The sequence below is a fragment of the Oreochromis aureus genome, linkage group 19 (assembly GCF_013358895.1).
Source record: "Oreochromis aureus strain Israel breed Guangdong linkage group 19, ZZ_aureus, whole genome shotgun sequence".
Lineage (NCBI taxonomy): Eukaryota > Metazoa > Chordata > Actinopteri > Cichliformes > Cichlidae > Oreochromis > Oreochromis aureus.
In genome coordinates, this window is record NC_052960.1 from 12,039,496 (window position 1) to 12,056,626 (window position 17,131).

The 17,131-nt window shown below is 41.1% G+C and overlaps 1 protein-coding gene across 1 annotated transcript; it reads left to right on the forward strand.

Moving 5' to 3' along the window:
• The first annotated feature begins 728 nt into the window (after positions 1-728).
• Positions 729-16,598, forward strand: tmem229b (transmembrane protein 229B). Its single transcript, XM_031736974.2, has 2 exons — positions 729-1,004; positions 13,175-16,598. The coding sequence occupies exon 2, from the start codon at positions 13,226-13,228 to the stop codon at positions 13,820-13,822; it is 597 nt and encodes a 198-aa protein (XP_031592834.2). The 5' UTR covers positions 729-1,004; positions 13,175-13,225; the 3' UTR covers positions 13,823-16,598.
• Positions 16,599-17,131: the final 533 nt, after the last annotated feature.

Below are 17,131 nucleotides of genomic sequence, written 5' to 3' on the forward strand. Positions count from 1 at the left end.
TGTTTGGAGATGACTTTGTCATCTGTATTGAGAGTAGGAAGCAGCTGGAGGAAATCCTGGAGAGGTGGAGGTATGCTCTAGAGAAAAGTGGAAAAAGTCAGTAGAAGCAAGACAGAATATATGCGTGTGAATGAGAGGGAGACAAACAGAACAGCCAAGCTGCAATGAGCAGAGACATTGAAGATAGATCAGTTTAAATAACCGGGGTCAATCGTCTAAAGCAAGGGATGATGCAGAAGAGAGGTTTAGAAGTGAGTGCAGACAGTGTGGAGACTACTGTCAAGCCTAATTTGTGACAGAAAAATAGCACCAACAGTGAAATGGAAGGTTTTTACAAGATAATAGTGAAACCTGCTGTGATGTAGGATTTTAAAATAGTGGACAAGCATAAAAGCGTGACTCTTAAAGTATTTTGCCAGGGTATGGATATCAAAAACAAAATTGCATTTAAAACTTTTAAACCAACTTCATTGAAAGTTAGGACCAAACTAGCCTCGGAAATCTTGATCCATCATTTCAAGTAAGTGTTTGCAGAACTATTCCTTCATAAAAGTCTTTACTTGTGTTGTTTACATGAGATTAACTCAGTTAAATTGTTAAAGTAGGCCATTCATTGTCCAACTGGGCGTGTGTGTATGGTTTTCTTCCGTCCTGTGACTTCACACTACACTACCTGAATGAGAGGGCTTCCACCTGACTTCCAGTCCAATAATAAACAACCTGAAGCCTCGCACACGCTGAGCTCCGGTGCAGAAACGGTTAACCAAAAGATGCAAGAACTGCGTGAGTCTGTCTGAGCATGTGCTGCTGGTGCCGCTGCTGCTGCAGTGAAGTAAAATGTGTCAATTTTCATCGGACAGTAGAGACACCGTGGAGGAGAAGCCGGCGACAGCAGATGAGCGGCAGGAAGCGGACACCGAGTCAACCAGGACAATCTCTCCGGGGGAGATGCATTTGATCGTCCGACTTGTGTGCTGAGGGACACCGCAGAGCTCAGCCGAAAGGTAAACGAAATGCACAGACGATGATTCACGTCGGTCTGCTGGAGCTCAGCGGCATGTAGCCAACATGTTAGGATTTAGGAGGAATAGCCATGATCAACACAAGTATTCGTGAGGCTCCCCAGTTATTATTTTGCAGGTTTTCGTAATGTATCCAACCGTGGGAATTTCACCCGCTTGTTACTAATGAGTGTTTCCTTGCAAGTTGATAGTTGTGCAGCCGCGTTTCTGTTAACCGTGCCGCAAATTTAGTACACTGTGGCTGAGAAAAACAGCTGGACATCCTGTGTCAAAACTGGTCGAACCGGTCATTACTAACATGTTTTGTGCACAGTTAGGCTGTTGCACCTGTTAAAATAAGGATATGTAAGCGTACATGAGCGCATTATGAAAGCAGCCTGCGCGTATAAGTGTGTCTTTTTCATTACGCGGAAGCTTTGTCAGAGGAAAGCGAGTGTTTTCAAACCCTCTCTGTTTTGAACCTTGGCTTTTTAATTATTATTTGTCAAGGATAACCATACCGCACTGCTCAGTAGGAAGGAGGCGTGATGCTGCAGCGGAGTCTCGGCAGCGGGCCTGCGCAGTGGCCCGTAGTTTTCCAGGGACAGGATAAGATGACTTTGGACATCTAATTACAAGTAGACAAGCGATTCTTTTCTGTCATGACTTCTCTTCTGCATCATGGTCACACTGTAGGATGTGTTTTTACAGAAACACGGTGCCATATGGGGTTTGGATTTTCAAAATCCCTCATTGATTTATTCCTTGTAAGGCCTGCAGTTCACTATCATTTGGGGTGAGATAATCCCTGCTGCTGCTGTCTCTATAACCTATATCCCGCCTCAGCCTTTTACACTGACTCTATTGACATTTTGGACCTATTTATAAGCCATTCACTAGATTTCACAGTGAGGATTCCCCGAATGACCCGTCAGTAGAAATGCAAATGCTCGAAAAAACTGTTAATATCAGCGTGTGGGCATCTAAATTAACGTAGCTGTACAAATGGACCTGTTACCTGTCTTCATACACATATGTGAATTGCTAACCTCTTGAGTTATCAGACTTTTTAAGACACATGAAGGAAACTTCACAGCCCCACATTTTTTAGACAATAAAAAAGTGAATTTCAGTCAACACCAGCACAACAGTGTCAGCTTTTTTTGTTGTTGTTGTCATTTTCACCACACAGTAAAGTTCATTTAACTTAGTTTCACTTTATATTTTTTCCACTGGTCATCCACGAAACAGGATGGATCCATGCTTTCATGTTGTTTCCGTGAATCCTGAGCCTACCAAGTAAATGTCTTAGCAGAAATGATAACTCATCAGACCAGGCAGCAGTTTCCAGCCTTCCGTTGTCCAGTTTTGGTGAGCCTGTGCAAACTTTAGCCTCCGTTTAATGTTCTTAGCTGGCCAAAGTGGCCGCTGGTGTGGTCTACTGCTACAGGGGTTATTTGAGAACTGCTGTTCACTGGATATTTTCTCTTTTTCGTACAACTGTCACTGTAAACCCCAGAGATGGTTGCGCAGAAAAATAGATGAACACTTTCTGAAATACTGGCACCAAAACCATGTTCAAAATCACCTTTCTTCCCCATTCTGATACTCACTTTGAACTTCAAAAGATCATTGTGACCATGTCTACTTCCATTGTTGCTCTCTTGTGATGGCTGAATGACGTGGCCGGTAAGTGTACGTTTATATTTTTAGGGTTGCGTTAACAGTCTTCAGTTAGTTAAAAAGAGCCACCACTGAGCGAGAGAACTGAAGATATCGATCGCAAATTACATCCACATAGAGGCATCTATAATACATGCACAAAAGAGGCGCAAAGCATGGGTTCATTCTGTATTTGCGCTTATACACTTTGGTATATGCTGGTGAAAAATGCGCGTTTCCATTAAGTTGTCTTTGTGTTCTCAACTAAGCACATTAGTGTCATGTTTGTCATTATTGGATACATCTTGATTTATGGAGTTTATGGTCTAAAAAACTTAAGTATTAAACTCTGATCAGAGCAGGTGACAGTCCAGCACTCAGCTTCTTTTGTTTTTCAAAGATCTTTTCCCTTCTGAAACCTGTGCACCGAGACCAATCTCAATTATGCGCTGTCAAAGATTGATTACGAAGCTGTCTGATAGAAGATTAACATGCGCCTGCACCCCTCCATTAAAGACATTACTCTCCATTGCAGCATGATGACCATGTCAGTAAATCTCCTGCTTTCTTTACAGCCGCTCCAAGATTTCTAATCTACGGTCCATGACCCCTATGCTACCCAGGATAGAGGGCTTAGCTCCAATGTCTCATTAAATTGCAAAAAGCTCAAGAGCTGGAATGAGTGTGATTGGAGGAAGGTTGTGAAAACAATATGAGAGTATTTTGGGGACTGTGAAGGTCTGTGCATGTAAGGGTAATACTTAAGATATTTATTGGGTAATAAGGAGCGATGATAAACTGACATATAGGCTGGCAGAGAAGAAGTATGACAGAAGGACATGCAGTTTAACTATACAGAAAACAACCCAGTGCATTTCCATCCTCCGGGATACCCGAACACAGTTATCTTTAGACATCATTCTCCGTAATGTTATTCCTACCAGCAGCACAGAGTATGCTTCCTCTGCACTGCTCGTTGATGGTCAGATAGCTTTGGAAATCCCACGTCACCGCATGAGGTGAGAAAGCAGTAAAGAGTTGAAGTCACTCCTCTTGTCAGGCCCTCCTGTTTCATTCATGACGCTCCTCAGCTATTTCTGTCACTTTTCAGGAGTACAACTGAATGAAACGCTCCGAGTGCTTTTACAGGAGAGTCTGCACTCTGTGTTCCCGTTTTATGTGTGGCCATTCAGAATAACTGTAAGCTTATATAATCGAGAATGTAACCGTCAGTTTAATGAATTTCAGGAACTATAACTTAAAGAGGCGACCCTGGAGACATATCTTTTATTCATTGTACAGTGTCCTTGGGTGCTTTGAAAGGCGCTACTTTTAAATAAAATGTATTATTATTATTATTGTTATTATTATTATTATTAAACACTGCAGCCACCAAACATCCTTATATTAAAAAACACCTTTTCTTTTAAAAAAGTTTTCTGTCAACACATCTGAGTAATACCTGATTTGTGTAATAAAGTCTTCATCGCAGTCTTCATCAGGTCATTGAGAGGTAATCAGGTATATTTGTTTCTAAAAGTGAGAATGAACCCTTCAGCGTTCATACCACTCGGTTTATTGAGAGCACTCCTCCCCCACCGCTCTGTTTGCTTTGTTCAGGCTTTCACCTTGCAGATATAGAAAGAATGCCTACTATAAAGTTATATGAGCCTCTGTTGGCACTGCTGTGTCCAGGCTTTTAGTCCTCGTGGCGTCTCTCCCGCTCTATCAGCAGCTCGGATTCTTTACGTGCCCCCGGGGAATCTCTGGAATTAGGGGGATGCTGTGAAGGAAGGAGGGAGAAGTGTGTCTTTGTCTTTAGCATCGAGGTATCATTGTCTCGTAATTCCATCTGTTTTCATTTGTTGCATGCATGCATGATATATGCATGCATATATCCATGCATATATCATGGATAGTGTGAAACCCAGAGACTGGAATAAAATTTTTTTGCCAAAGATGGCGCTAACTTAAAGGTGACATCCATCAGTATATCTGATGTCATCAGTATATCGCCTCTAACCGAAGCACCAAGGTTGTGTTGATAGTGGAAAGTCTTAGTTTATCAACAGTTTTCAGACCAAAATACAAACATTCCCCCATCACAGATTCTAATGAAAATTTCCTGCCTTATACATAAAACAAATGGAGAAGCAAGTATGACAGTATCATAAGGATTCTTAGAATAATGATCTTCTGTCGTCTGTTTATATATACAGTTTACGTCAGTGGTGTACAGTGAAGAATAAAGAACAACAAGATTTAATGATACTCCTAATAAAGGTTGGCAAAATAGCTTCAGAATTATGTCAAATTTCTAGAAAATTAGCAATAATAATATTTCTGAGGATTCCTTTTTTTGATAGAAAAAAAATAGTGTTTTGTTGATGCTTGCAGCTTTCAGGAAGCTAAAGGACAGTTTCCATCCTTCTTTTCCAGTGACTACTGACATTGACATACTTCCTAATTTGAACTGCGAATCTATTGGAAAACAAGGTGGCAGCAGCAGGATTGTAATGCAATAGCAGTGCCACAGCACAAGTCAAATCCAAGCATGAATGGAGCCTCGGTAGTGTTAGTATGAGTATAAAATAATCACTTTAAACTTAACAGCTCAACCAACTTAACCTTGCAACTGTCACATAATAAAACCGAGACACCCTCTCTACCTGGGATGGTGTAGCCTGGGTCGAGCTTTTAAACCACCTCCTTAAAGCCCTCGGTCACGGCATCAATAATTTCCATCCACTGTTTTCTCTTCCTGTCATATGAAGTGCTCCAGCAATGCTCAGTTGAGTCATTTGTTGACTTTTGGACCACACATCACCAGCTGTTAATATCTCCTCCTGTTTGTACTTTTTTGCCTCAAGCGGTGAAACAAGTTTGTGGTTTCCACCTTTAGCAGCAACAGTTGTTGAAGTAGCTCCAGATGAGGCTCCACATGAGGCTCTTCCTCTCAGATGCCTGGGCTTGTCTTGCTGTTGTGGGCACTAGGGAATGTAAATGCATGGCATTGCTATAGAAATGTATAACCTTCAACAATGATATGCAGAAATACAGAAATACAATGCAAAGTGCATCACAGTGGAAAGAAATTATGAAATAAATATACAAATGCAATGACATGGAAATCAGTTTAGAAAGTAGTAACTGGCCAAGGATTTGCACAGTTTGCACACTGCAGTTTCTTGGTTTTTCGCATTGCCGAAAAAACACTTCTATCTTTGTGTGACTGCCCAACATGATGAATTCCTTTAAGACTGTAAGATAGTGTACATCCTCACATTTAAATGCTTATCACATTCCCGTGTCTTACTGATGCCAGGTTTTATACCCTGCCTTTTAAGTGCAGGCACTGGGATCAGCTGTAAATAGATCAGTCCATATAGATGTGGCTTGTTGAGCGTATTTTGGTGTATTGGAACTTTTATTTGCTTCATCTTACAGAAAAGGTAGATGTGATGCTGTTTAGGTGAGTGGCAGGTTGCTGTTTCAGGGGTAATCGACCTGCCTTCTGGAATCGATTGGGATCCGTTTACTTTGCGATGCCTCGGTAGGTTTTCCCATCCCCCTTCTTGCACCCCTAACTCTTATCCGTCATTTTTACGTAGGCCCTGTTAAACACACACTTCTTGCCACTTGCTCATCATGCTTCTAAGAAAGCAGTATTGACCAGGATCAGCTAATGGTGACCAAGGAAGGGACAGCAATCCAACAGATTCCCAGTCGTAGAACTAGCAGCATTCTGTACACTCTTTGGGGAATTAATGGGTTAATAATCATTTAGAAAATCTCACTTAAGAAGCTGGAACTTGTCTGGATTTTTAGCACCAGTGGCTAATCATGTGTGCTCATTGCAATTCTGACTGGTGTATTTCAGCAGAAGAAGGCACAAAACATAAATACATTTGCTTTAAAGCGTAAGTATTTTCAAGTTGATTACATCAAGGGCATGTCGCCTGCAGTGCTGTTTCCATCAGTGGAGATGAAGCAGTGGTTAGGTCACCTTGGTGACTGACGCTTAGCTGCAATGGATATTGCTGGTTTCTATACACTCCACTGCAGCCTTCAAAAAGTGACCTTCTAAAAGTCTGCATAGGCCTGGGATCTGTGCCACAGGGAGATATATAGTACACGAAGGGATTATCCTGTGCTGCAGCGTGGTGTGTTTCTGATATGGTGTCAGAGTTCACAGCTGTCAGCATACTGTTAGTAATGTAAAGGTATCTGTGTGTATCTTTTCTTTTTTAAATTGACCTTGGCTGAATTCTGCTTTGGTGTGTTTTATTTGTGCCGTTCTTCTTTTTTTTTCGCTGCTGTCAAGAGATGCATCTCAGAGACTTGACACCCTTGTTTTCAACCAGACCCTCAGCTTTTTTTCATTTAAAAGCTCACACATAGATGGTATTTACCCTCATGTCCTCAGGCAAACCCCTCTTAATCCGTGGTTACACTTCCCCCTCTTTCAGTTCAGAGAGCACCCTGCCTGTGTTGTGTCTCCCCATGGTCATACTGAGGTTTACAAAGCGGGCAGCTCCATCACATCTGCCATTCTGATCACCATCAGACTGTGATGTCCCGTCGCGGGGCTCAATAGAGTGCAACGGCGATGCGGGTCCCAGCAGCAGGAGCTGGAAAGAGTCTTGCTGGTCAATACTTTGGCCCGATGAGAGAACCGGTGGGGTTGCGGGTTGGTGGGCGATATCCTACAACAACTGCAACAGCAGCAGAATCAAATAGCACCCAGTGTGTGAACTGTGTCATGCTGAGGCAACAAGTCAATAGATATGCCTACACACACACGCACACATTTAAAGGAGGGAGCAGAGGTGTCCTGTCAGCTTTTAAGATGCTGACAATATAATCACATCAACCAGCAAGGGAGCTTTGTATGTGTCATCAAAAGTACCTCTCCCCCGATTTCCCATCAGCCCCCCCACTGTTTGCCTAAAAAAGCAAAAATGGAGCAAAAAGGTCAGGTAGCAATGTCTGTGGTGTCCACTGTTAACATTCAACATATAATAAAACAACCTCCCAGTGATTTTAGGGATACAAGGCACCGAATTTAAAATTGATTCAAATTACTAAAGTAACAAAAGTATTTTTTTCACGTCACAGTTTAATGTTTTCAATTCCAGAAAAGCTTTTGAGGAAAAAAAAGCACTAGCTCATTTTGAATTTGATGACAGCAACATGTCTCACAAAGGTTAGGCCGTATTTGTGTAACATCTCATTTTTCTTTCTTGTTTCTTTCTTGGACTTCCGGGAGGGAATGTTGTCCCATTCTCGTCTGATGTATCATTATAGCTACTCAAAAGTCCTGGGTGTTCTTTGCCGTATTTTTTCTTTTCATGGTGTGCCAAATGACACACTGGTGAGGGCGCCATCATATGCTTCCTAGAGAACGCATAAGATAAGATGTCAAGAGAGGAACTGCGGTACTGCATGAGGAAGTCAGGAGTGGCAGAGAAGTATGTGCAAGTATGAGAAATGAAGCTCAGTAGAAGCTGTGTGTGAATTAGCGGTAGGCAGGTGTAACAGTGAGGCTACATGGAGCAGAGGTAGTGAAGGTGGATGAGGATGTTACCATTTTGCTTCAAGTTCCCCACGTTCATCACAATATGGTACAAAAAACTAAGAAAAAGGATTGCACGATTACGAAACTGCATAAGCAAGTACACATTGCACAGTAAACAATCAGAGAGATTTCCATTGTAATCTTATCTTTATGTTAACACTTTAAAATGCAGTGTAAAGAACAGGTTGGACAGCTGAACGTTTCAGCGAGTCTGATAATATTGAGGTCCCTGATATATATTTCCAGGAGGCACTGAAGATATTAAATACATAATTATGGATATTGAACCTTTTGGTAGAACCAAAAAACCTTTACAACAGCAGAGGAACCTACTGAAGAGAAAGAAACAACCCAGATATTTTCAATACTTTCAATGAAAATGATTTCTTTTTATATAAAGCTAAGAGCAAGTCATGTTTGCTGCACTACTCCACTAATCATTTTAAGCCTTTTCTTTCGCCCCGGAATATATCTATAGGCCCTTTGGCACAAAGTCCAGGGTTAGACGGCTGAATGTCGCCTCGCATATTTTTCGTCATTAGCGTCTTAGTGGGCATGAGACTGCTGTCAGTGAAGCAAAAAAAAAAGAGAAGGGGGAACTGAACTGAAAGAAGAAAGTGTGGGAATAGAATTAAGGCATGTGATACTCGAGTGAGAATGGGAAGATTATTAGTTTGTGAACTCTTTTAAGGCCATTTTCAGTTCAACATTTTGACCATCACCACAGTCTTGTTCTTTATTTCCCCCCTACTATAAGTGGGAGGGAGATCAACTGAGAAACTGAGAATGTGGTCTTATTACGCTGACTTTTCAGTGACAAAGTAAACATATCTCAAAGGCATCCTGCTAATTTTATTTTAAATAGGACCATGATTTACATTTAGGTCCATATGTTTCTGACACATTTGTAAACATGTTGCCTCTACATGCATTCTATAAAAATATGATCTCAGCTTTTATTCAAGAGCTTTAACAAAAGTGTAAAGATTTACATCCATCTTCATGCATAATGCCCCGTTTTCAGAAGCTTCTAGAAGATTCAATTTGGATGCAAATCTTTCACAGCCAATGCCTGCCTGAAGCCCAGAGCCAATGGACAAGTTGCACACTTATGTTGCTTTTTGCACTTTGCTTTGAGTCATTATTTATTTGCCCAGTGAAGCACAGTCTGATCGGTTTTGCAGCGTTTGGCTAAATCTGAGCAGAGGGTATATCCCTGTACACACAGAATTCATCCTGCTACTTATACCCGCAATCATCAATAAACATTAGTATCCAGGTTCCCCCAGGTATGGTATAAATGGCATAAATAGATCAAATTAAATAAAAGCAAGCCTGCAAAGGTGGGTCTTAAGCTTCTTTTTAAAGGTATCAGCAGTGGCCACAGATCTTAACTCCAATAAAAACCAGTCACCAATGGTAAAGATTAGTGCTATCATATTTTTTTATAAGTTCTAATGTATTCAGACCAGAAAGTCAAGGTTTCTTAATAACCGCATCTTTACTGAATGTTCCCTCATCCTCTTGACAGTAGAATAATTCATTTCAATTTAATTCACTTTTATTTATATAGCACCAAATCACAACAAGGCGTGTTATATTGTAGTTTAAAGACCCTACAATAATACAGAGAATACAGAGAAAACATCTACATTTATACGACCCCCTATGGGCATGTGCTTTGGCCACAGTGGGATATATATATATATATATATATATAGTATCCAATACTTTTGTGATTTGGTCATCTCACGCAGAATTGGTTTGAAATCCTCTTTGGATATAGGTTAATGAGTGCCTGATTACACTACGTGATACTATGAATAAAATGCATAAAGCTAACCACTAACTACAGGTATTTAACTGTTTTGTTTTGTTTTTTTGTTGTTGTGTTTTTTGTGGAAATCTACTCCTGAAGGATGACTTTTGTTTTGAAGTGTTTCAGAAGAGGAAGCTGCAAATTACATGGAAAGTAAACTGGGTCAAGTGTCAGGTATAGGTGGTGCCATGGACTAGCAGGCATACTCATCTTGCTCTCACCTTACCCCTGTCTGCTCTACTGAGAAAGTAAGTCAATATAGCATTAGGAAGCCTACTATCATAGGCTTTATCTTCATGCAGCTGGAGGTATTGCCCCCTGCTGGTTATTAAAAATAATGCAAGTTTGTGCACTTGGGCAATGGTTTGTTTTTTCAGACTAAGTGGTCTTCTCTAATCCTGCACACACAGTCGGTGAATACAGTGAAACAGCATTGTACCTTTAACATTTTGGTAAAGTCACTATCACGTCGAGAGTGAGATTAGAAGATCCATACCACTCATGTCTGATCACAGACTATACGGCAGGGCTGGGCAACTCCAGGCCTCGAGGGCCGGTGTCCTGCAGGTTTTAGATATCACCTTGGGTCAGCACACCTGAATCACATGATTAGTTCGTTACCAGGCTTCTGGAGAACTTCAGGACATGTTGAGGAGGTCATTTAGCCATTTGAATCAGCTGTGTTGGATCAAGGACACATCTAAAACCTGCAGGACACCGGCCCTCGAGGCCTGGAGTTGCCCACCCCTGCTATACGGCTTAAGCTTGAATCGAATCAGCATACTCAGCACAGACTGGAAAGAAGTGGAACCTGCTAGCCTGGCTCCATCCCAATAACATATACCCATCAACACCAGTTCACTTGCTACATGTTCGATAGTTCAGTGTCATTTCAGAACCCTGAATGTGAGAATGAGTTGAACTTTCAGTGTTTTTCCACTTTAACGATAAGTGCTAAGATTTCATTAATGTCCTTATCCTTTAGGCGCTAAAGGGAAATTTACTTGATTATTTTCATAAAGATCACAAGGAGCTGTTCTGACGCAGTAAACCCTTTAACGGGAACCAGTTGTTGCAAAAGGCTAAAACTTATGCTCACAATATTTGACAACTATTGGCTGACCCAGTCATGCTGGAAGGGATGAGAAGGAGAGTATTTCCCAGGGAGCCACAAAAAGATGGTATAAAGGGTTTAGGGAGGTCAGTTGGTCCATCGCTGTGGCCCAGTTCCTCACATGAAACCGTTGTTTCTTGTTTGGGAGAAATGTGCTAATCCCCAGGGACTCACTCTGGGCCCCAGCAAACCTTTGAAGGAATAAATAGACCCAAAAAATCAGCTTTTGTTCTTCAAACCAGCTTTTGTACTCCTAACCTCTCTCAGAGCTTGTATTTAACAGACCGGTTATGAGGTATTGTATAATAACTGCCACTATGAGACAGTTTCCTCTGGAAGCATTGTATAGCAGATGATATATACACACAGTGGTCTTATAAACTATGTAGTCCTTGAACCTGCCAGTATGGAGCTGTTTTCCTTTTGTGTGTTTTTTTTTATTGGACATGCAGTGTTTAAATAGAGGAAGGATCTAGCCCTGCGTGGGCCTTCTGATACCTGATACCAAAGCCTGTGTGTGTCAAGCTGCAGGATTTAGAAAAAGAGCACATGATGTAGGTAGTCAGATGATGAAGCTATACCTTACATAAGAAACACCCGCAGTCACTCAGTAAATAGTATCAGCTGAGGGAAGGGCGTAGAGTTTAAGTGCTCTGCAGCCCTCTAGTCTCTAATTTAATCTTCCTGATGTCAGTACAGTATTTCATCACCTTGTCCTTAATTGAACTATGGCTTGGCACCATTTGCAATTAAAGTTGAAATCCTCAAGATATCAGTCCTGGCAAACTGTTGTTAATGAAGATAACAGCAAATAGCTGTAGACCCCAGACAGCTTACACTTGTGTCATCACTACTTCAGAAGTTGGCAGGAGCTGTATTATTTAAAATAAGGAAAAGTAATGTATGTTTGTTGTTGTATGTTGTTTTCAGACTCTCCAGCAAGATATTGATAGAGTTTCTTTGGGGGCCAAACTCATAAAGAGTGCAGACAAGTTCATAAACAAATGAAAAGGAAACTGAAAAACAATATAATCCCTGCTGTCTTACCTTCACACTGCGGTCAAGTTGCAATGAAAAATAGGTGTGAATGTAGAAAGTCAAACAGTACAGGAGACACATGTGTGAATAGTTTTCAACACACCCAGGGTTGGAGTTTCACTAAAAAGAAACCCTGTAGTATATTACAAATTACTGTAATTACTATGTAATTACTTGCCAGAGAAAATAATGTGTTACACGGATTATTATATTACTTGAAATACATTATCACATAATTATCAGTTAACAACATAAACCTGAGGCTACAGCCCCACACACCATTACATCTCTATCCTAAAGAGGACACACAAGATCTTTTTTAGTTTTTAAATATAAACGCAAAACGGACAAAAACAAAGCAAATTTGAAAACAAGCCTAAAGAGTTTTCAAACCGATTCTACTTTTGAAATATGTGCAGATAGAAATGAAGGTCACACGCCTGATATCGCTGCCTGTGTTACCAACTGAGGAACAGGCTCTGGATGCTGGACCAGAGTCTGCATGCTTCTTTGCTACCTTTGTGTTAGCATGCTGTCTGTGCAGAGCTGAAGTTGTGTTATCAGTTTTATGCAGCTGTTTCTGTCCTGGACATTTTGCACTTTCATATTTCGCTCTTGTTTTTCTTAATATCCAAATCTCCACTCCTCAATAGTTTGACTGCTCCAGTCGACTGATTTTCTTCCTTCCTACACAAAAACCAGCATACCTTGACGTTTGCATGATCAAAAAGTCAGTACAGCTCTGATATGATGGAAAGAGACACTAACAATGAAAACAAGAAATGGATGTTAATACATTAAATAACTATAGCAGAAAGAATGCCAACTATAAATACAATCTAAAGATTACAACTTGAAAATTGTTAGAATTAATACATATCCTGACCAAAAAATGGAGACAAAAACAGTCTTGTTGCCTGCTTGTCATCTTTCTGCATCTTTCTTTCTCTCTTTTCCTTCAGATTTAGTTTTTTTGCTACAGTAAAGTCTGTGTGAAGGCGGGAAGAGGAAGGATGGTGATATCGGAAACCCCAGAGGCTCCCGTTCCTCTGACAGCGCTGTCACGCTGGTACCTGTACGCCATCCATGGTTACTTCTGTGAGGTGATGTTTACGGCAGCCTGGGAGTTTGTGGTCAACTGCAACTGGAAGTTCCCTGGCGTGACCAGTGTATGGGCGCTCTTCATCTATGGCACCTGCATCCTCATCGTGGAGCAGATGTACCTAAAGCTGCGCGGCCGCTGCCCCGTGCTGCTGCGCTGCATCATCTACACTTTATGGACCTACCTGTGGGAGTTTGGTACGGGGCTGCTGCTGCGCCAATTCAACGCCTGCCCTTGGGACTACTCTGAGTTCCGCTACAACTTTATGGGACTGATCACGGCTGAGTACGCGGTGCCCTGGTTCTGCGCATCCTTCATTGTGGAGCGCCTCGTCATCCGCAAAACGCTGAGGCTGCGCTTTCACGAAGGGCCCGAGGACGGTTGGTCAAACCATCAATCAGATGCTGGGGGTGGCCGAGGGAATGGAGGGACTGTGGGGGGTGGGAGAAGGAGAGAGAGGAGCAGAGGGATGGGAAATGATTCCAATGGCTACCTTAAAGCAGAATGAATCAAGGAATTGATAGAAGGACACAATCCAAACCAGCCCAATCCGACCCTCCTTTTCATAAGCAGTCCTACCCCTCAGCTGTGTGAGGTGAAGACAGACAGCTGTGGGCTGGTATGCAGAGATGTAAAGAGTATCACAACAGCCAGATAACAAACACCTAACTGGGGCTTTAAATGCCCAAATCACACACTGTTAACACAGGGGTACAGCTAACTACATGCTGCTGTGTTTGCTGCATTTCATAACGCACCACCCATTTCCATGTGGGCTTGACCTTAAGGAGATCAGGGCTCTCTCTCCTGTCCCACAGTGAACTACTGTTGCAAAGAGTATCTGTGATTGTCCTGTGGAGGAATTAATTCAAGAAGAAATACATTATTAATGTTTTTTCAGGGGCACATCAGTCTATATTAAAGCAGAATGCTTGTTGTCTAGAAATCATAGTAAAAAGTAGCTCGGTTGTGAAATGTCCTTTTTAAAATGTACATATTGTCCTTTAGTATTATTCAAAGTACTGTAGTAATGTAGCTACAAAAGGATCCTTAAAGGTGCTGTATACCAGCATTTTATTTTGAAAGGTCATTCACGGCTAAAAATAAGGAGCTTTTGTGTGTGACAGGACACAGCCTGCTGGTATCGATACACAATATAGTGCTTGCCTGAGTGAGCTGGTTAGCAGTGACTGAACTTTCAAAATAAAATACTTGTATTCGACACCTTTGAGAGAATACCGTCCACCCAGGAAGCAATGCGCCATCTGTCAGCTTATGTCATGACGAATGTTTCTCTGCAGTCAGAGAATACCCACAATGCCTAAAAAACAAAAAACAATGCATGAAAAAAACTGTCTTCCAATATAATGTGAAATTTTTTTTTACAGAGCTCATTCAGCAGCCATACTGTGTGTCTCCACAATCAGCCTGCTGCTTGTGTGTTAATGACAGTAGCTCAGAAGGTGGAGCTGGTCCACCAGCTATCAGGGTTGACTGCCTGTTGTCTCCTGACTGCATGATGAAGTGTCCTTGAGTGAGACGTTGATACCCAAACTGCTCCCGTTGAGCAGGTCATGGCCTTGCATGGCAGCTTCTCCGCCACTGTGTTTGACTGTAGGTGTGTGTGTCTGCAAGCTTATATGATGGCACCAAATAAATGCAGGGACGCCTTTCTGCTGTCATGGTTACGAGTCACGACCATCAGCATAAAGCACAAAGCTTCGCGGTAATGTGCTTTTTTTTGCAGCTGTTCGAAAACGTGCACACGGCTCGCTGTCTGCATTTTGTTTGCTTTGATGTTGTCGAGGCCACACATGCCTCATGTATTAATTGTCATTCACTGGAACACAATACTCCTTCCTGCCCAGTTACAGTGCACACGTAGGATATGTTTGCTGAACAAGTGAAGAAGCGAAGAATCTCATGGATGGACACCGAAGGTGAAGTATTGATTTCCAAGAAAAAACTTGACATTCGTGTTCTCCACATATTTACAAAGAGTCATCGAATTATTGGTCTTTAGGTTTCCATTTCTGTCCCCATTGTTTTTGTTGCTGACTTAAGTGAAGGAGAGGAAGTGCACAGCAGAATTTGTTGATAATTTACTGAAGAAACACTCACATTTCAGCCAAAATGGAATTAGTTGCTCATGTCTTTTATAAATTCACGATGTGTAATTTGACCTCTTTGGTATTCTGCTGGATGTTTCCATGTGAGACAGAGTGTATTATCAGTGCAAGTAGTTTAAAATGCTCAAACTCTGACACTTTTTAACTGTCATGTCTTAAAAGCAGGTAACCCACACAGAATAATGGTAGTTGTAGAGGTAGAAGGATAGAGAAGTACATACGCTTGCCTCCATATGCAGGAAATGATGGCATTCTTTCTATGTGGTGCTAACTGTTTTAATGTAAAAGAGGTAAGACACTTAACTTTGATTTCAAGGTACTGGAGGACTGATAGCACACGTGAAATTATGGGAATATAATTACTGAAAAGTATATGTTCTACAGGAAAAACACACTGTGCTTGATCAACTTAGACTTGAGCAGTTATTAGAAACTGATGGACTCTGTAAAACGGTGACCTTCATCCGTGTGGCGACACTGAAACGCAGTGGCTTCCCTTCACTGTCTCTCAAAGCTGGGATGAAGTGCTGCCACCCAGTGGATATACTGAAAACAACTTTTATTATCTGCTACAAAGAAAAACACAATGTGTAGACAAAAACTCGTGAAAATTAAAACAAAAAGCAAAAAACATGTTGTGGTTTTAACCCCATGGCATTTTTATCTGACTTTAACATGTTTATTTCATATGTGACTCAAGAGGCTTAAAAGCAATATAATCTATGCCCCAGCTATGTTTAACTTCTCTTTAAAATCCAATGAACTACAATATGGTATGCAGCTAATTAGTACTACTGCTTTAATGAAAGAAATTACAAGAACATGCAAGTGTATTCTCTGCAATATGTGAATGAAGGCGTGTTGAGTGTGCATAGGGTGTTGTACAGAGACACCGTCTCTGTGTGTGCATGTAAAGTGTGCTAAAGTTGATACTCTGGTATTTTTACCTCCAGTGTGCATGTGCAAAAATTATCTTGTCAAACTCAGATTTTAACTTGCTGATTATTAGCCCCCCATGCACTGTAACAGTTGCTTTAAAGAGAAAAAAATGTACAGGTTTTTAGTGAAATCACTGTACTGTATATCACTCATTTTGTTTTTTGTTCATGTATGATTTATCAGTTGCTGGGATTAAATATATTTATTGGATCTTGATATTTGTTTGTATGGAACCTTTTTTTTTTTTTTTTAAATGCTCTCTATTAACAAAATGTATACATTTACTCACATTTCACTTAAAGACAACCCCAGATTCTTCAGGGTTCATCCTCTGGGTACAATGAATATCTGTACAGTAGCTCATAGCAGAGATTTCCCTCTGGATCAGGTCATAGCCAATCCTGAAAAGTAACACAACTAAATCTTTTCTCCTGCTTGGCTAAAGACCCAGAATTAAAAGTAAATGGGACGATGAAATCAGTTGTTTTACATCCATACTGTTTGAACATAAAACAAACTTGTATAAAAGGGTTTTTTTGGGAACAGCTCACACATTAAAACCCTCCTTCAGCGTTGGAAAACATCTGCAGTCTGAGATTAAGCAGGTGTAAGTCTTTGTTTGAACGTTTGAATTCTTAACATCGAGCTAATTGCTGCTTATGCAAAATCACAGAGCAGGCCATCAAACGTGCTTTACAAAAATGCTCATATCCTCAAGGGATGAGCAACTTTCCCTGTGATTGAGTAAC